Consider the following 21,596-nt stretch of genomic DNA (forward strand, 5'->3'; position numbering starts at 1 on the left):
AAGGAAGTTAGTACTGGGCAAGTCCCATATTAGGATTGATGAGACCCAAGTCAAGTCTATGTCATTAGCTTTGTGTTTTGTATTCAAAATAAGTCACATTTCACTCAACTCAATACCGTTTTAAATGTTAAACATTTAATTTAGTATATCCACACAAACACTGGCTGTGCACACATAGGCTTTTTCATCTTTGGGCTTCGGGAGGATGTCACGTCATTCCAAACAGAAAATGAAATGAATTGGCTAAAGTCTATATAAAGTCACAAGTCAAAGCCTAGTCTAAGTCTGACTGAAACAGGAACATTATCTTACACTCTAAAAATAATTTGTACATGCAGGAATTATAAAAAGATTAAGAAACTAGGAAATGATCTACAGGGATGTAAAATAGTAACCAAATGCAGGAAATTGGCAAAAAAAAATGACACTTTGTCCCAGTGAGCAGTGAGCAGGTGCTCTATCCAGAGACAGCTGGGCTCACTAAACCACAGTGAGCTCAGAGAACATGACCACTAAAACAATATTTTTCAGCAAATGTGTGAATGAAGTCATTTTAATACCTTTAATAGTATGTGTGGTGTCCATTACTTAGCCAAAGTTTTGTCTTGCATGCAGTCAACCTGAGAGGCCTTAGCGCCTCTACATTGGAATGTTTTAGATGAGGGTGTTTATGTTTTGTGTTAGGAGGTGCCATCCTGCGACTGCAGCTCAGATAAGAGCCTTCAGTCAATCTCCACTCTTAAGAAAATAATGTCTTATATAGTGAACCAGGCTTGTTAGCTGCTCCCTCTCATATATAATACCTCAACTTTTTTGGTTTGGCTGTTTGCTTGTGAGCCGTACCAGGAATCTTTCTCTGTTGACATAATGTGTCATAATAAACTTATATTTTCATGTTAGGACAACTAAGGCCCATAATCAACTTGACTCTGTCAAAACCAGAACTTCAGTTCTGTTTTTTGTCTTCATCATGCTGTTAGCCACATATGCTGCAATCCCCATATTAATAATTAAACTATCTGGATTTTCAGCCTGGTTAATGAGGAACTCTGTTTACCCTGAAGTTTGAATACAATGTGCCACAAACTGAGGCCTGTTTGCCAGTGTTACAGAATCATTGAGGCCGCGCCCACCAGGCGACATAAGGTCATCTGCAGCTGTGAACAGCTGCTAAACACAAATAATTTCTCTTCCATGATATGATTTCTGTCAATCTTGTAATATCGTTCACCATTTTCTAAAACAATTACATTCTTCCTTTCTCCGTTTTTTCCCCTGATCTCATTCATGTCACTGTTATCCTGACCTCCCTCCCTTCACCATCACAGCCTGGGTTTCAAAGCAGACCTGGTTTTCTAATCCTGACTGTTGATTAAGGATTACAGCGAAAGAGCCGGGAGCTTCCTCTGATGTGATATTGCTGAGCTGCTGCTGTGGCTGTGGGGGAAGAACTGCCCCCCCCCTGCTGTGTGCCTGCCTGCCTCCACCCAGAGGAGGCACAGAATATGGTAGCTGTCAAACTCTCATTTGAATACATATTAGGGCTGTCATGCACATAATGCAAATCAGACTTCTGTCCATCCACCCATTTGTCATTTCCCGCTTATCCAACCATCGTCTCCTCCATCCAGCAGTGACACAAAGTTACATTTTGGATTAGGGGAGAAATGTTCACAATATGCTGATAACATCAGCGATTTTATACAACAGTTAGTAACACAATGGCAGAAATGTGTCTTCGTGTAAGGAAATATAAACATATCACCAGCTAGTGAAACCAAGGGTGCGATTGGTGTGAGCTTGTTCCTCTTTCCGCCACCTCAGTCAGATGCGCACAGCTCCAACTTCCTCCTGCGCGTCCAGTGCGCCGCGCTCTGCTGCCCCGTCCACATCTCCAACCCTAACCCGGAGGAAACAGGAGCGACTGTGAGGAGGATGGGAGCTTCTTAAAATAAAAGAAATGAGGAATATTCCCGCCGCAGCTATCTGACCCTAGAAGACCGCACACCCGTACAGAAATAAGAGTCGAAGTGATTGGTCGAAGAGCGGTAAGTGTCCTGTCTTCGTGTGGGTCTGCCTGTGAGGAGAGGGAGTGTTGAGCCAAACTGTCTGAATGTGGGGAAAGAAAGACAGGCTGGGATGTTAATGTCTCGGACAGATTCAGTAAATAAAGTTATGCTTTGATGATGGACCGATGAATATACAGTTTTACAATGAGGATGCCCACATCCAAAAAGAGGAACTTCAGGGTCTGTGAGTTGAGACAACCACCGCCTACAAACGTCGCCGTACATGTAGCTTATAGAGGACTTGATGAAATGTGTTCCTGTACTTGTATCTTTGTGAGGACCATTTAAACATAGTCCCTATACAGAGTGAGGACACTTTGGAAAGTGAGGACATTTTGACCGGTCCTCACTTTTTCAATGGGCTGTTTGAGGGTTACGACTTGGTTTTAGGGTAAGGGTAAGGATTGGGCATTTAGTTTGGATGGCTAAGGTTAAGGGTTAGGGTTAGTATTATGTCAATAAGTAGCCTAGCTAAAATACAGATACAAACGTGTGTGTGTTTGTTAGTCTTGACTAAAGCAGAAACCAACGGATACAGATAAACAGATGAACAGATACGTGAATATACATTGTACCGTATATGAAGACGAATTGTTGCATCCCTTCAAGAGATATAGTGTGTAACATGTATGTTTCAGAAATGCCATATTCCATCATACCCCTGTTAAGTTAGTATCAGTCTTCTTGCATTTGTTTTACTGCCAATCAACCGACTTTTTACTCTACATGTTGTTGGTAGAGGAATACAGGGTTATCGCAAGCTCGAATTAAAAAAAGACACAACAGTTATGGTTGGTTGCTCAAGTGTTCTTTTGCTTTGACAGAGTAGCAGAATTTCAATACTGGAGTTAAAGTCCCCTTCCTGTTAAGAACATCTGCGAGAATTATACAGTGTATGTCGATGAATCGATTTATTATGTATTATTCAGTCAATATAATGTAAGAAAATATTGACAAACTGCCCATGAAATATGACTAAGGGGCCCAAGTTCACTTTCTTAAATGTAGCAAAGTGTAGCGTAGAATAAGAGAAAATAATTTAAAAACTGAAAAAAGCGGGCAAAAGCTGAAACCAGAGAATTTTTAATGTTTTACACTGTAGAAAATGCGCTAAACCTATGAAATGGTTATTGACAAACCTCCGATGAAATATTTCTAAATGGCTTAAGGTGACATTTTCAAAGTAAAAGAGCAAATTGCACCGCAGAAAAAAGAGAAAAAGCAACAAATCCTCATGTTGGAGCCAGAGGATTTTTAATTGAACTATCGGTTAACATTATAGAAAATATATATGCATTGTATGCTCATATACAAAATACTGAATTATACATTTAAACATATTTGTTTTAGGCATATAAATAATAGTGCAGGAGCATGTTCATGTAATAACTACAAGTAGTAAGAAGACTGACATGGAGACACTGTCTTTTACTGATAAGTATCATAATCACAAACCATGCATCTTTCTTTCTTTCTTTCTTCCTGTTGGTTGTGTGCCAGACTGGCAGGTGACATTGTAGTAGCCTGAAGCGAAAAACCCAAACAGGGAAACATTCAGCTCAGCAGCAACAAAATCTATAAAAATATCCCCCCTCATAACAGAACGCATATAAATTATTGCTGTCTTCTGTCTGTTGTGATACACCTGACTCTTATGATAACACATCCTGTGTAAATGAGGCCAAAGTGGATTGGTGGACTTCAGCTTGACTGCCAGACAAGAACTAGCAGCAGCCTGGTGCCTGCTCACTGCTTGGACATGGTGTAGATAAACAAGGATGCAACATGATAGCTTACAATAATGTTCAAGTGCATGGAGATCATTTTTTTGATGGTCATGTTATGTTGCTATCCACAAACCCAGAAGGTTTTAGCTGGACGTGGTTGCCTTATGGTCCTGTAGATTTATGACCACGCAGCCAGCTGCTTACAGTGGTTATCTATTTGCATTTAGTCATGTAATTTGCAGTGCTAAAGCATTTAATAAAGGGTAAAGCACATTCTTCCTCTTTTAAGATTGAAGTTGAATGCATGAAAACAGAAAATTAAACACACCCGCATGTTTTTGCTGATACAGACTGACTTGGAGTGCTGTGACCAACACCAACTAGTGGCTCATTTAGCACATTTTAGACTGTTGCTGTGTGACTTACATTACTGGGTACATTCACTAATATTATTCGTCTTGTTTTGCATGGGCTTCTGTTATAGTCAATTTTTGTGTATGACCCAATGATGTCTGTAAAGGTTCAGTGGGTAAGATTGCTTATATCTGGTAATGATGTTTTATATTGCATGTCACCTCACCATCCCCTTTCAAGCATGTAGGAGAGCCTTCAGGACTAAAATAATAAAAGGCTCTCTTTAGAGACAGTTTTTTGGTTTGTTCCTTCTGATTTAGAAACAAGGCAGACTCTGAGAAAAAGGTATATTTAAGGTAAAACTTAATGATTACTTACTTTCAGGTGATTATACTCTTGAAAAGCCTCAATTCTGCACACTGGACATTTACAGCTGCTGAGCACTAGGAGGCTGCTATAGGCAAGAATCCGAAACTCCACATTTTATGCTCTTTGGCCATATTGACGCTCAACTAATAGGAAAGGAGGCCACCATTCTGATGATCTCAACATTCACAAGACGCTGTTGCATTCTATTCCTCAATGAGAAGGTTCATGAAAAATACACATTCCTGCAGAGAGCTGAAATCCTCACATGGAATTTGAACACTTGTTGGTTTATCTATTGATAGAATTCAGGATACCAGGCTTTTAAACTTAGGAACAAATGATTTGGTTATTATATAAATTTGGGATTTCCACCATAAGACATGATCTTTCTTGGGACGTCATTGTCACAAATTATGCCAGACTTGAGTCAACAGACTGATGGCACGAAGCATGGATGTGAGATGTCTATTTTTAAGGCTGATATCGGTAAGTCACAAGTCCCAAAGAGGAGGAGAACAAACATGGGAGGAGAAACAGAAGCACAGAAATGAAACTAAAAGCGCAGTCAGAACAAAAGTTTTTTTCTCATAGATCTTTCTTTAAAATGTCCAAGAAGGGGGAAAAACTGCTGAAGTTTGCATGAAAACACTATTTTACCAACTGGAGTCCGTTTTCTTAGAGTTGTGGAGTTCTGCTATGCAAAAACTCATGAAACTTCAGCTGTTCCTTAATGACCTTCGTACACTCATTGTGCTCTAATGGGACTCTAAAGGCTTAATCACCTCAGTAAGACTAGTGCCATTCCACACTGGTGGTGTTGTCTGTAGTTTTGGTATTCTGCGCAGGGAAGAACTACGTGTGACCTTATTTCTACTGCTTCAGTCAAAGATTAGGCCCCTCTTCCTAGCCTGCTGTTTAGAGTGGTACAAATTTCACATCGTGTGGCGATGTGTTTCCACCTTGGTCTGTGTTTTATGCCTCGAAAAGAAAGCTGGAGGTGTGAGAATTGTTCAAGGTTTACTGCCCCTACCTTCAGCTTAGTGCAGAGCAATGGGTTACGCTGTGTCTGTGGGTGGGTGGGAATTATTGAGGATGCAGAATTGAATTGAACAACAGTTTGATTTTTACAGAACCAAACAACCATCAGCTTCATGTTTTGCATCAGTAAAAGTATGTGGGCGAGCTTCGTCCTTCCCATTGCTGAAAAGAAATTGCACCAAAGAGTTTTAGACAGAAATCCAGACTGCCCAAAGGCCTCTTTTAAATTAAACATTTAAAGAGGAACACAGTTCACGAACAGAGCAAAAAAGGAAGCAAATACATTAACACCACCAAGTTTTGACCTCAGAAACTTCCTGTGAGAAAGCATTAAAATGAAACATTTTCCATTGCTGACACGTCAAGAGACGCTTGCAGAAACATTGACAGTGATGATGGTTCTTGTTTCTTGTGATTCAAAACACCCAACCGAGGATGCCAGTGGTAGTTTTGGTCATTTAATGGTGACATGTGACATCTAAAATAATCTTTTAATAATAATAATCTGTTTGTGTGATAACAGGGTTCTGCTGTGTAGTGCTTATGATAAACATTACTGTCTTTGTTTGGTGCAGTGAGCTGCCTCTCTGAGTTGAAGAGAGATAGGTTACAAAGTATAACCCTCTTCTGTCCACTGCAAGAATGTGAGCCAACATGCGCTATAAAACACAGCTTCTATCTCCCGTAACAGTTCCCTCTTTGTTTTTGGTTCTTTTAGACCTTGTTCCACGTAACTGCTTTCAAATTTACATAAAGATTCAAAGAGAAAACCTTCGAGTGTTTATTCTTGGAATATCTTAACAGTGCTCATGGTACATGACGCAGCAGTTTTCCAGCTGTTGTGTTCCAGATATCTTTAGAAATTCATTCAACCAGAATAAACACTAATGATGTAGAGAATGCAGAAGCAGTACTGATCATCCAGGAAGCTGACTGAGTTAGCTATGAGGCATCTTTGTCTTCTCAAAGATGTCCCTCTGGCAAGCAATATCTAATAACATCATGTGATATGCCGTTTTCACACCAGCTCCACCGAATATTATAGATTTTAAAACACATTAACACTGAGTTATAGCTGAAGGGAGGTTATGTCTCAGTTCTGTGTCACTGAGCTGAAAGGGTCACAGTTTGCAAAGAAATTCATAGTGGACAATGCTGCTGACAAATCATAATCTGCATGTTCTAAACACGGTAAGCAGGGGATAAATCCATGTTCGATGCTCAATCTAAACAGACTGCAACATGATAGAGGGATCATGGGGCTGGATTTAAGGAAAGCATATGAACACGTGTAAAAAAGAGTATCTGAAATAAAAGAAGTGGACAGTGGCATTATGTGTAAGTATGCTGTACAATTCCTATACAGCATACTTTAAGTGTATGTGTGACCTCCAATGCATCCCATTACTCTAAATAATTGAGGACTCAGAGAACTTTGCCTGATTATTGCATTTAACAACCCAGTGGCCTTTTCCTGCTGCTGCTAACCACACGTGATTGGCTGTTTCTCCTCATGTCATCCTGCTGCTGAAGGCACCATGGGCTGTGTGGGCTCAACGAAAGAGCAGGAGCCTCACAGCAAAGAGACGAGTAACGATGAGCTGCAGAACCGCGTACTGACGGCCCACTATGTCAAAGACCCCACCGCAGCAAACTCAAGCAAAGCTGTAAGTGATAACATTGAGACAGTAACTCGTTTGTGTTGGTGTTCATCATATAATTCAATTTCAGAGAAGTAAAGGTATACACTTTGCTTCATTCAAAAAAGTTAAGTTCAAATACAAACTAAAAGTGGACATATTATATTTACTTTACTAAATACTGTACTTTCCATCACTGAACAAGATTTTAGATCTTAAGCCTAATTAATTGTATATTTAAACAAAAAGGTACATTTTTTGCCAATAAAAATGGGCACACACACACACACAGTTGGGTCTCATGACATTACGTTGACCTACATTCATTCCCTGGAGACTTACTCTAACCTTAGTTAGCCATAGTTACTACTTGCCTAACCCTAACCCTTATCCTAGCCTTAACCTAAATCCACCGTTAAAACATATCTTCACCCTAAAATTTTGTAATTTACATTGTGAGGACTTGATTTTTGTCCAGTCCCCACAATGTTACTATAAACAGATTCGGAATACCTGGACCACACACACACACACACACACTACTTCTATCTTACACTCATTAGCATGATGCATTTCCTAGCCCCTTACCCTAAACTTAACCATCAAAATTAAATACCTAACCCTAATCCTTACTCTAAACTAAACCTTATTCTAATCCGAACCGCAACCCTAACACCAACCCTAACTCTACCCAAACCTAATTCTGATTCTTACCCTAAAGTTAAGTCTTAACCCTTGAACTGTGGACCATGAATAACTGAGGACCATTCAAAGTGTTCTCACTTTCCCATAATGTCCAATGTCCTCACAAAGATATAAGTACAACTACAAACACACAGACACACACCCACCTTCACAAGTGCCCTGGCTAAAGATTAAGAATGAAGAAGATTATTGACGCTAGATGCAGAAACAGTGAATGTGCGATGAGGTGCAAAGGAGAAAACAGCTTCACTGGTTCCTGCCGCAGCATCTGATATGTACGGACACGTTTCTTTTTTAATTAAAGCCTTGTGATTCTTCGTGACTTACACTCTGAGCATGTTCATGTGGCATGTCGTTAGTGCATACTGACCGGACTTTCGATCTGTATCGCTACTGCATGTAAAGTGCGGTTCCTTTGGCTACTGCTTCCTGTGGGCTGACTGTTCTACCCTCTATGAAGAAAGAGGAAGTGACCGAAGCAGAACTAGAGTACTCAGGCAGGGGATGTTTAATCAAAACTACAAGATTAACTATCACCTAAGATGTATTATGTATTATCTCACAGGCTATCAAAGTTCACAGTCTGCTGCCTGTCTGGTACACAGTTCAGCTTAGTGGGCTACACCTTCGCACTAGCATTCCACTTTGATGAAAACAAACACTTTCTCATATAGGGAAAACCCAAACTCAAAAATCTAAACTAAAGTTGCACCAACAACATCCTGATATTTAAAGTTGATATGACAAACTCTTACTTTACTTCCCTCCTTTGTTTTCTGTGCAGCGATTCAGGCTGAATTTGGGTCGTAATGTGTTGTGGACAAATAATGATCTTAATTTGCTTTGGACTATCTTTCACACTTCAGGGAGAGAGTAGAATTCAAGTAGACAATTCTCTACTTTAAAGAGTAGACTCTACATGCCATATAAAGTGTTGAATCAACTCATAAACATAATGCCTGATTTATAGATGTGAAGATATACTGTATATTAACAATAGAAACAGATATTTACTGTATGTGTATATGTGAATGTTTGATAGAACTGGCTGCTTATCTTTGGTTTACACCACCATGTCACTGTCTATCTCTCCACAGAGCAAAATACCAGCCAATTCATCTGGTGAGTCACCATTTTATTTACATACTGCTGTACTTCCACATAGGCAGTAATACAACCTTTAATCACCTGCATTAGGTTCTGCATCTTGTTTTTTACTGTCAATGACTAATGAGTTGTTATTGTCAGTCAACTGCAGGGCTGTTTCATACCTCGCACCATAGACAAGACAGTTTAAACCGTCTCATGTAGTTCAGTGCTGGTTGGACACAGAAATGCTGAAGCTCCGCACAACATGTGAGAGAGAGTGAGGAAGGAGAGTCAGTGTGTGGGTACAGAGCGATAGTCGCGCTCTCAGCCTCACCACACAGATGTACAGAGGCCTGACTGCTATTTATATCAGTCATACTGTACAAGGAAGTCAGTTACACAGTCAAAGTGGAAAGGCAGACGCAGTTCAGACCAGTGTCTACAAAAACAAAAAACAAGGATACTCACACACAGTGAACGCATGCTCACACTGTGCTTGTACTCCTCGCAGCAGGGGAATGTGTTGCCATGGCACTGTTTGACTATGAGGCCATTCACGATGGAGACCTCGGCTTCAAGAAGGGAGACAAGCTCAGGATCTTGGAGGAGTAAGTGGAACGTCAGCAGTGAGAATGATCATTACGTCTTTGTCGCTTCAGTTCTAAATATAATTGGTGGTTTTATTTGTCGAACAAGAAATATTCACACGTGTGTCTTTTTCCCACCTCCTGTCTCTCTTTCTCTGTAGGATGGGGGAGTGGTGGAGAGCTATGTTAATAAGTTCAGGTCAGCATCCCCATGTATTTAAATGCCTTTGGTCTTGGGAAGATGCAGAATTAAATCACAGTACATTATTACTGCTATTCTTGCAATTAATAAATGTACTTTATAGTAGCAGTGTCATGTGCTATATTTACAATAGGTTTTCATGAACTGTACTGTGAGTGTCCTGGATGAATACATGAGGGAAACAAAGCATACTATGATTACATGGAAAATAAAGGCTTGCACAAGTTGAGCCACTTGAGAGGTTTCTGTACTAAGTGATCTGCTTCCTGTTGTTGAGGTGGTTCTTTAAGGGCGTGAGCAGGAAAGATGCTGAGAGGCAGCTGCTGGCTCAAGGGAACAAAGTAGGATCCTACATGATCCGAGACAGTGAGACGTCCAAGGGTGAGTAAAAAGTAGATGGTTTGTTCTGTGGTGGAGTCTTTTCTTAAGTAACCATGAAGAAAAATGATTGAAACCAGGGTTTTAATTACACAGTGGCTTTATAGTGAACATTGGCCCATTTTATTTTCATATTTCAGGAACATTAATGTACATAAAATAAAATATAATCTCTGACATAAGAGTGAACAATTTTGAGAGCTCCCCTAAATGTCTCAGGGAAGGCTTCTGTCCTTTTTCAGGGGAGCAGAGCTCCAGCTAGCATCCCCCCACCTGATTGACACCAAATGTTCCACCTGACAAATCATTCAATTGGATTTTAGCAGTTACTGCTCCAACAAAAATGTTTCTACAATACAGATAAACTTTATTTCATTTCTTGTACCTCACACATTTTAAGCCGGTTATGCTAGTGTACAACACAAAGTAAGAGTACTACATACAACAGAGTAATGATTTTAAAAATTAACTAGTGCAATGCACATTCTAAACTTGTGTTAATGCTCTGGAGCTACTTCAGAATTATTCCTTGTCATTAGTGAAATAAAAAGTTCTACACTTGTTGTTGTTTGTGTGCTGGACGCTGTGTGCAGAACGTTTTATAAAAAGTCTTTGGTGCAAAGTTAGGTTAGAAAACTGTGATCATCCTACCTGGTTTATCTTCAATTAAGATTTTACATCCCATAGCATATCATTTAGCTGACGCTTTTATCAATAAGTGCATTCAACCATGAGGGTACAAACCCAGAACAGCAAGAATCATGGAAGTACAATTTACTCCAAACAAGCCAAACCACAAGTGCTACATGTAAGTGTCATATAAGTGCAACTAACTTTAAATATAAACACCAGAGTGGACGATGGCGATTAGACATCATCTTCTTAACCAAGGTATAGTCAGAAGAGATGTGTCTTTAGCCTGCGGTGGAAGATGTGTAGACGTTCTGCTGTCCTGATGTCCATGGGGAGCTCGTTCCACCATTTAGGAGCCAGGACAGCAAACAGTCGTGATTTTGTTGAGTGTTTAGCTCGCAGTGAGGGAGCAGCAAGCCGATTGGCCGATGCAGAGTGGAGTGGACGGGCTGGGGTGCCACACACAAAGGAAACAACATTAAGATACTTTAATGTACACTTTTAACGTTGTGTGGGGTTTATATATAAGTCTGAATGATTTACTTAATAATACTTACTTACTTAATACTTTTTTACACATTGCATGTTGACTATTTCAGAGATCTCCTAAACAATAAACACAATCTTCAAACCCAAATTCACAACTTTTCAAAATATAATCTCTGTAATTCCACTCGATAAAAAGCATTGCAGCAACAAATCGAACACTGTGCTTTTACTTATCTGTGCAGTTTGTCTGTGTCTCAGTCCCATGTGGTGAAATGACAATAATCAAAATGATCTGGCAGCGATGCAGATGGAGCTGTGCTAAATAGCTGTGATAAACCCACTGTAGTACCAAACAGCAGAAAGACAAAGTTTGCAGCTACAGTAACTGCTGCACATAGTGCATCATCTGTCGGTTTGTGCAGTATTTGCTCAGAGTTATTTAAAGGCTGAGCACTATTCCAACTGAATTAGGTGGGTAGTTTAAGGGGAAATTTACATTTTGGGCACACAGAATTAAGTTTAGCAGTAATGAGCAGAAGTACTCAGCCTGTGAAAACAGTTGTATCATGTTTTCTCTGGATTTAAGCCTCAAGTTCTAAACTACACAATGTTCACATGGGCTTGAGACTTAGATCATGGGAAAGGTAGGATCCAGTGTTTTCAGAACTTGACTTATAAGAAACCAAAAGTCACGGTATTGGAGTTGGACCATTATTTTCTTTGTTTTTTTGTGAATATTTATGAAGTATAACACTTCATCACTGGAGTGGCTCTTTCAGAGTCCCGTGTTGGTCTGCAGACAGTCCCAGACGTTTTTCTACCCTTACAAGAATAAACATCTTTGTGAAATATAGGATACATTTAGTTTGGTAACATATAAACGTTATATTTTTTAAGACTTTTAACCATCTAAAAATATAAGCCAGTGTCAGTGAAAGCGATATTGGTGGTGTGTATCTTGTGTATCAGATTGTTTTCTTTCTATTTGACCACAGGCAGCTACTCTCTGTCTGTCAGGGACAACGATGTCCAACATTCAGTCAAACATTATAAGATCCGAACACTGGACAACGGAGGATTCTACATCTCTCCTCGCATCACCTTCACCACGCTGCAGGAGCTGGTCAACCATTACAAGAGTAAGTTGACCACTGTCTTAAATGATTATGAAAGGAACAATCGAGGAATCCAAAGTCATCTTAAGGGGTTAATTGCAAAACACAACACACAACACACTCTGGAAAATATCTCTGACACATACTAACTTTATAGAATGTTACAGCCATTTTACCCCACTCTCATGAACGCAATATGGCTGTAACACTGACAAGGAATTTTATTAATTTAATACAAGCCTTCAATTGGACTCAAGGATGAACTGATTAGAATTTGGTGGTCAAAGGTCATGTAACCTCACAAGACACATTTGCGGCTGTAACTCAAACATTTATACTTTAATTATAACACAATTTCATACAAATGTCTAATTGGTAACTATTTATATCCAAAAGGTCAAAGGTCAACTTCACAGTGACATCATATACTTGGCATTATTTAACGCCATGAATCAAAAACAGACGGGGAAATTGTAGCAATATATCCTGCAATGTGACTGGTTGGTGGAGGCAAACAACCGTGATGCAATTAGTACAAAACTTATATTGAATTGATTTGTGATATTATATAATTTTCCCTAAAGAAATAAGAACAACGAGTTCTGATCAATAATGTAATAATGTATAAATAAACAAACTAAATCAAGAAATTTTACTTTCTGTTTATTCCAGAGCAGGGAGATGGCCTCTGCCAAACCCTGACCAACCCGTGCCTGAGCCCCAAACCTGAGAAGCCATGGGAGAAAGACGCCTGGGAAATCCCAAGATCATCTCTCAAACTGGAAAGGAAGCTTGGTGCCGGCCAGTTTGGAGAGGTCTGGATGGGTGAGACAGATCTGAAGTGTTTTAGAATCCAATTATTTTGGGTGGCAAAATGAAGTTAGTAATTAATTTTCCAATGCTAATTTTTGTTTCAAGCTACATACAATAAGCATACCAAGGTAGCAGTGAAGACCATGAAACCTGGCACCATGTCAGTTGAAGCCTTTATGGGGGAGGCCAACCTGATGAAGAGCCTTCAGCACGATAAACTGGTCCGACTCCATGCTGTGGTCTCCAAGGAGGAGCCTATCTATATCATAACTGAATACATGGAGAAAGGTGTGTGGGTGTGTGTGGTGTGTGTGTGTGTGTGTGTGTACAGATGAAGTACATTAAAAACATAGGTGCACAGTTGGTTTGTTCTTTTGACTTAGGTCAATGCTAGCTGTTCATTCATTATTTATTTATTTGTTCATTTATTTAGCTTTTAAAATATACATACTACACTAAAACCGTATTTAACAAATCACAAGGCAGTAATTTCCCATCAGGGGGAACTTATGTCCCAGGGGGACCTTTGTAGTTGGAAGGTGTTAATGTGAAAAGACTGTGGAGTAGCTCAACTAAAAGAGAAATTAAAACTGAATCTGTATATCTAGTCGGCTGTTACATCTGAACATCTGCATTAGAGAGTGTTCAAAAACTTTGTAGCTAACAGACTTCCTTAACAGTTAGTTTGAAGTAACAGCTACGAGAAGTAATAGTTTGGGACTCTGCCTCTCCCAAGTGGTAGTGGTGCAAATGCATTCATTGTGCACTTGCCATTTATATATCTCTCCCAATTACCAATGGACATGAAATGTATTTAACATTAAATATACCAGCTGAACCTTTTTATATGTATATTTTTTTGCAACCAAGTTACAGATATTTTCTTATAGGGTGAGAGTTTGTGTAGTGCCTTGACTTTTACATGTTGCATGTGTTTCTTGATGTCTTTGTGTGTGTCGCCTACAGGTAGTTTACTGGACTTCTTAAAGAGTGATGAAGGAAACCGTGTCCAGCTCCCCAAGCTCATTGACTTCTCTGCCCAGGTGAGAGTCATCTTCAGTCCATTCCATACATCAGCTTGTCAGTCCAGATCCTCTGGTTGTTTGGAGGTTTCTTGGTCAGTAGCTGCAGCATTGAAAACTGAGGATGTGTAATTCTGCGACAATCACTTTTTTGAACATTGATGACTGTACTTGTATGCCAGACTGTCCACATCCATAAGCAATGAAGAGCTTCATTTTATATGTATGTGGTGGTAAAATGCAGTCCAGGGTGAAATAATGCTGAAATAGTGGAATATCACTGAATAATCATCATTGTTGGGACTGAATTTTAACTGCATCCAGTCACTGTGATCCAGCTGCAGAAACACAGTGCGAGTACTTTCAGATTTGCAGTTCCATTCCAATCTGTGCCACCTCTTAGAGAGTAACAGCTCCTCGCTGCAGATGGAGACATACAGTATGTGTAAAAATCTACAAGAGGATTTTTTAACTGGGAAAAATAAAATAGAACATATTCCAGCATACATCTGGCATGACTTCCAAGTGTGAATGACTTTGTGAGTTTATGAGGGAGATGGCCCCCTGCTGCACGAAGAGGGAAAAGGAGGGAAAAGCTGCCTGTTATCATTCAGTTCTGCCATGAGCGATTTTTTGACGTGAAATGATTCATCAGATAAGAGAGATTGGTCTTATCTGGTGCTAACAAGTGTCCATTGCTTTAACTACCAGCGCTGTAGAAACAGATCAGCATATACAAAGTCTATTATAGTATGCCTGCGGGCATGAAACTGTCTGTAACAAGGAAATGCTGATAATGCTGCAATTTCATTGCCAGTGACAGTTATGATGGGAAACAATGTGTTTACTCTTAAACGTTGACTTCTTGTCTCCAGACTGCAGAGGGCATGGCCTACATTGAGCAGAGGAACTACATCCACAGAGACCTGAGAGCTGCCAACATCCTCGTCAACAAGGCTTTAGTTTGCAAAATTGCTGACTTTGGCCTTGCTCGTATTATTGAAGACAACGAGTACACAGCCCGGGAAGGTACAACACAATACTCTCTGTCTCACGTTGTGTATCCACATCAGCACAAGTTATTGAGAAACTGTGGAAGTGATGTAGTAGAAGCTTTCACTGTTTCATCAGTTCAGGGAAAAATACTTTGTGTCATGCAGATGTCGTATTACAACAGGAGGGACAAAAATAGTTGAGTGAAGATGAGAATGACTTTAGGCTAACTTAATGGGCAGAGGAAGTTAAGTGTTTGAGGGGGTGTGAGAGCAGCTAGGAACCTTCTTAGCAGTGTTATTAGGAGCCAAGTAATGCCTCAAAACCATTTCTTAAGAATTTGAAATTTCCCCCAACAACTAGGAGCCAAATTCCCCATCAAATGGACAGCCCCAGAGGCCATCAACTACGGTTCTTTCACCATCAAATCTGATGTCTGGTCCTTTGGCGTCTTGCTGATGGAGATTATCAGCTATGGGCGCACTCCATACCCAGGTAGGTGGAGCAGGAATGGATTTCAAGAATGCCTCTGAAGGGAAATGGACCTTATACTTATTCTTTCACAACAATTTTATCCAATTGTATACTTCCTAAACTCTTAACTTTGAAAAAATATTTTTGTTCAAACTATTTTGTTGATTTAGTTTTATTATTTTTCTCATAGATACCTCATTGTTGTTTTTTTTGGCCTCTCTAACCCAGGTTGACGGTACATAGGTTAAAATCAGAGGAAGATGGTCTGAATTCACCACATATTTCTTTTCGTCTCCTGAAGTACTAGAGCACTCAAAGAAATTATTATCGACTTAATTTATTTCAATTACATTTAAAATTTCTATGTAACTCTTTATTACATAAGTTATCACATTTAATGAAGTGTTTTCTATCATGTTGAGTTGGTCTGAATAAATCAAATAACTTGAGAGTGATTTGGTTAAATAAATACAGTGTTTAATGTATATATTTATGTATAAGTTTACTTAACTTATACATGGGGACAACAAGAGTAAGGAAAAACTACCAAAAAAAACTTAGAGCCACATGTGAGGGATTCTTCTCCCAGGACGGACAGAAGTGCAATAGATGTCAAGTGTAATAGAGAACATCAGCAACATTGATTCGAATAAACAGTTTGTAGCATAATGGAAAGTAAATGAATTGAGGAGTTATGTCAGTTATGGTAGAGTATCTGAGTAGGTATATTGTATATCAAGCAGTCTAGTTGAAAATAATAGTCCACGATCAGCTGCCAACACGATAACTCCACTCCTGCAGGCTGCATGTATATTCATTTTATGCTACCTCATACTTCGACTCTGATCCATCTCAGAGGGAATTATTGTTTTTTCTACTCCATTAAATTTATTTGACAGCTTTAGTCCCTTTTAAGGAGAAGATTTTATATGATAGATAATATAACTGACTTTTAAAATACAACACAATGTTGAAGACTTCACCTGCATCAATACGGTCTGTGCCTGATTACTGCGGAGAATTCGTTGCTGTTGTGAACGCGTTAGCTGAGAACCACTGCTGCATCGTGCACGTGTGAAATGCAGACTAACCAACTGTGGAGAAAGTCCAGACCCAGTTCTGCAGAGATCCTGATCATATTGGAGTTTGGCCCAAAGTGCTGATCCAACTGAAAGGCATGACAATAGTATCCATACAGCGACGAAGCATCCAAGCCTAAGTCATCTAACAACAGACCATAATTTGTTTCTCTTTCGTTTTTTAAGAGATTGAGGCTCTGCAGCCTCTCCTCAACACAATCACATGCTCTTGTTTTCAGGGATGACCAACCCGGAGGTGATCCGTTTCCTGGAGAAGAACAACAGAATGCAGCGCATGGAGAGCTGTCCCCGTGAACTCTATGATATCATGCTGGAGTGTTGGAAGAACAAGCCTGAGGAACGTCCCACCTTCGATTACCTGCAGAGCGTGCTGGAGGATTTCTACACAGCCACAGAGAGCCAGTACCAGCAGCAGCCATGAGACTAAACATCCACAGACAAGTTTTCTCTCAGTAATCTTCCAGTCAAACTTAGCAGCAGTTTCTACATTCAGCAGTGCAATTCAGAGAGTCCTTTAAACTGCACTGCGGCCATCTATTTTTCTCCTTCTTAATCACATGATATACAAGGGACTGTACAAAGCTTATTGGGGAGATTTGTAACTTCTATTTTAATATATCTTGTCTTTTTTATCTAGCTACAGGTATCTCTATCTTATAAAACTAGGCCCTAACTAGCTTTTTAAAATATTTTATTGGGCCCCTCTCCTGTTCAATGAGTTAGAGCATTATAAAGGTATATAATCACAGTGGAAAGCTCAAGACAATAAAACATATAGATACAAAATACACAATAAATACTGTCTGATTATTATTACTGTTAATATTAGAACACCACGTCTGGGGCACATCACAATAGATATTGCAAGACTATATTCTGTATAGGTTTGGTCACAGGCTAATATGCAATATCAGCTGTACTGGATATTCATCTTTACAATACTGACCATTAATCATTTGTCAGTCTTGTCAATCAGTAGATCAGTGCATTATGTGTACATTCAGATACTGATATACTGATATATATAGTTTCTTTGTTACATCTGCAGTCTTTAATATGAAAAGTGACCCACAACAGAAAGCTTAATATAACTTTTTTTTCTCTACTCTATTAATTGTTATTACAAATTTCACAAATAATGTGGAACACTGTATTGCAAGATAAAGCTGCACATGATTATTCACCTGACAGCACTCATCTGATATCTAGAGCAGAGGTTCTCAACTGATCCAGCCTCAGGAGTTATTAAATCACGACCTAAAGGTTTGAATCACTGAAATTTGTTTCCCAAAGAAATAGGGCAGTGATACAAAATGCCCTTATGCACAGTTAAGAACATGAAATAAAGGGGAAAATGCAGAATTAAAGGACGTATACTATATAAGCGCATGGGCCAGACTTTGACTGACGACCCAGACAATTTAACACACTGCAGCATCTTTACTTTTTTTATATATATATATATATATCTCCGTCTGGAACACTGCTGCCCTTGCCGTTTGAATACAGTAGCTCACTGCAGTAGCAATAAATGGAAAAACTGAACAGGTTGGCAAGAGGCGAGTTGTTCTCTTAAAGGAAGGCTATGATTTCTCTTCTCATTCCGTAAAAGAACTAGAGTGCCTTTCACCTGGAAAGCCCAAGAGTACCTGGCTGCGGACAAGATGGCAGACCTTCGTCCTCAATGAGCACATGCGCAGTACATGTCCGTAAGCGCATGCACAACAGACATCTCCGCGCTTGACAGGACATAATGCCATTTTCATCCCCATGAAGTGGCACAAATACTCTTGTACATATTTAACCAAAGAGTAACACACAAATTTAACAAAATATACAAACTTCATTCATTAGAAATGTATTTTAAAAGTCAACTGACACTCTGTTCTTTGCATTCGGTACCCTCTCATTAGTTTTTTTCAACGGGCCAATATAAAGTTAATTCAACAAGTCTTTAAAAAGTCTCTTTATGTACTATTGAAATCAAATTTAGTTACAAACTATTTCGTATAAACACTGGTCAAACAATGTGAATATAGGCTATAGATTGATAGATCATTTTTCAACCTTGGAGAATCACAAATCTAATGTCCACAACTTCTTATTAAATGCAATTTAGAATATTATTGGTGAATAATAATAATTAGCAAGGGCAAAGCAAACAACTCAATCAGGTTAAAAATGATTTTAAATGGATAAATAATTTAATGATATGAACCTTGGACACTAGAATGACCTATGATCATTCCCTAGCCACGGACTGTAGGTATTTCTAGTTGGAGAATCATGACTCCGTACAAAGTCCTCATAATCCACATCAAGAAACCATGTCCAATATTCCGAATTTGAATCTTCATCAGGTTGATACAATCCAGTATAAGAAGTTAACCCTCTGATCCTGAGGTGTGTTGGCGATTGTGTTGAACTCCACAGTTTCAGCTGAAAAGTTGTTCAGTCGAAGAGGAACTCAGACAAAGAACTCACACTTCTCACATCTTTATTTGCATACTTTGTGGCCATGTCCCCGTCCATCACTTCCCTCCCACATACGGTTGACACACACACTCTTGCTGAAGCAGCCACACTCACATCCTGTGTTAACTGTACCATTACGTCACACCAGATGTTCAGCAAATCAACTCTTCACAAAACAGCACGTTCTTCTTACAGTGACCAGGCAGAGGGATTTCAACTCTTCTGGACAATGTATATAAGTGAAAATAGTAAATATGCTTGGATAAGCCCTGTCTCTGCACAAACAAGACCAGAAACACTGGGATACTGAGAGTACTTGTAACATTTCCACTATATCTACTACCACAAACATCTTGTCTCTCTTGAACTGTTCATCTAATCTTATTCACACTTGGTATGTCTATTGTAAATTGCCAGAGGAAGGGCAGTAGTAAGTTTGATGCGATTTGGACGTGATATGTTCACTGTTGATATCATTTAATAAACAGGCGACCAGTGCTCTGTAGCAGTCAGTGTGCTCACAGTCAGTCTGTGGACAGAGCTGAACATTTTTAGTTCTACGACCTCAGATAAACTACAGAATCGCGGCCAGATCATTTAAAAAATGTGATTAATTTCATTTCCATAGGCATCAATATTTGTAGAATCACTTCCTGGTTGATAATTTGTCTTCAAAGTAAAAGCACAACTTTTCGTTTTATTGCTGCAATGCTTTATACTGAGCAGAATTACATAGCTTTTAATTTAAAAAGTTGTGAACTTGGGTCTGGAGATTGTGTGGATGTTTAATAGACCTGTGAAATAACTAACATGCAATGTATTAAAAAATTAAGTCAATTATTCAAACTTTTATATAAGCCGCACACGTGAGCAGTAATAAAGCTATTTCTGATTCATTTTATGAAAAACATTGACTATAAAATCTTCACTACAGATAAACCACAACCAGATGAACACAGACTTTTCTAACTTCCCTCTGCACCATAGACTGTTTATAAAAAGCTCTTAACACAAACAATAAAAAGTGACAGTGCATTGTAGAACTGTTTGAGGAGGACACACTGATGGCAATGAATAATTCTGAAGTAACTCCAGAGCATTAACACAGGAAAAGAAAAGAAAACTGCAGTAGTTTTCAAAATTCTGACGACTTCCTTGAATTGGAATTGATTAACTATTCTCCCATTTTTCCACCCTCACTCATTGTATAATTTTTGTGCAGTCCCTAACATTGGAACACCTTCTGTGTAACATCTTACGTCTGTGTGGAGAGGCTATCCAGTACATGTATATATATATATATATATGATATTTTTCAACATAGTACACAAATCCAGTCAAAAGACTGGATTTTGCTGTTCTGCTCCAACACACATTTTGCATCCACAAGGTACAACCACAACACAGATGTCCACAGTGAATGATGTGCAGTAATATGTGCAGTGTTCAGCTCTGATAATGTAAGCAAAGCTGTTAAATGAACAGTGTTTGACAAAGTGAAAGAAAAGTGGATACTGTGACCTGTGGACTTCACAAAATGCAAGACAAATGGCGAGTATGTTGAAATCCCTCATTTAGTTTCCATAGATATGTTTCCATTATGCTGTAGCTTGATTCCACATTACTCCTTGACAGTGCCTTTTGCAGGGATTTTTTTTAGCAGACAAAAAGTTAATATATTTGATATGCTCCTTATATAGAGACGTATATAAGGAAATAGAGTTATTTAGGAACAGGGTATGTGGAGCCATATTAACACTTGATTGTTGATTCTTTTCTCCCGTTATAATGTTAGTGTTATGCATACATACATGACATCCTTTTTGTGTTTTGGAAAAATAATGAATGTGGAAATAGTAGACAAATGTGCTGTACATCCTTGTATCTGGAATGTAATGAACTGTTCAACTGTAAATGCTGTGTGGTTTTCTACACTGTTTGTGTTTCTCATATTGTTGTAAATAGTATTGGCTAAGATTTGTTGCACAATCACTCAGTGCTGGCATGATCACCTTTCGGACAAATGGAGAAAATTGAATTAAACACAAAGCAAATCATGTGATGTTAACAATGTAAGTGTTGCTGTGACACACAAAGAGTTGATAGGTGACAATATTGTTTCAAATCCCAGCTCTGTACATAATGTACTATGTAAGGTTCAGAATATTTGTGTGTTTTTCTCCATCAATAGAAAACCCTTTGTTTAGTATGTTAGACGCTTGGTTCAGTGCGACTGTGATGAAAATGTTCTAATAAATTGTTTGAGAAAATCGATTCCAACTATTTTTTATAAATTCATACATATAATAGTTTACAAATAGGAA

General features: G+C 38.9%; 1 protein-coding gene across 1 annotated transcript; it reads left to right on the forward strand.

The window, feature by feature from the left end:
• The first annotated feature begins 1,842 nt into the window (after positions 1–1,842).
• Positions 1,843–21,546, forward strand: hck (HCK proto-oncogene, Src family tyrosine kinase). Its single transcript, XM_047340359.1, has 13 exons — positions 1,843–2,048; positions 7,091–7,224; positions 9,000–9,024; positions 9,503–9,599; positions 9,740–9,835; positions 10,058–10,161; positions 12,276–12,419; positions 13,068–13,220; positions 13,314–13,496; positions 14,175–14,251; positions 15,106–15,259; positions 15,587–15,718; positions 17,016–21,546. The coding sequence occupies exons 2-13, from the start codon at positions 7,096–7,098 to the stop codon at positions 17,216–17,218; spliced, it is 1,497 nt and encodes a 498-aa protein (XP_047196315.1). The 5' UTR covers positions 1,843–2,048; positions 7,091–7,095; the 3' UTR covers positions 17,219–21,546.
• The last annotated feature ends 50 nt before the right edge of the window (positions 21,547–21,596 follow it).

The sequence above is a fragment of the Hippoglossus stenolepis genome, chromosome 6 (assembly GCF_022539355.2).
Source record: "Hippoglossus stenolepis isolate QCI-W04-F060 chromosome 6, HSTE1.2, whole genome shotgun sequence".
Classification (NCBI taxonomy): Eukaryota; Metazoa; Chordata; class Actinopteri; order Pleuronectiformes; family Pleuronectidae; genus Hippoglossus; species Hippoglossus stenolepis.

What these genes read in the sequence shown, in the direction of transcription:
- hck (XM_047340359.1), top strand. Translation starts at nt 7,096, where the DNA reads ATGGGCTGTGTGGGCTCAACGAAAGAGCAGGAGCCTCACAGCAAAGAG. An exon ending in AAGCTCAGGATCTTGGAGGA is followed by an intron (nt 9,600 to 9,739) that starts GTAAGTGGAACG and finishes CTTTCTCTGTAG; the next exon opens with GATGGGGGAGTGGTGGAGAG. An exon ending in TGGGCGCACTCCATACCCAG is followed by an intron (nt 15,719 to 17,015) that starts GTAGGTGGAGCA and finishes TCTTGTTTTCAG; the next exon opens with GGATGACCAACCCGGAGGTG.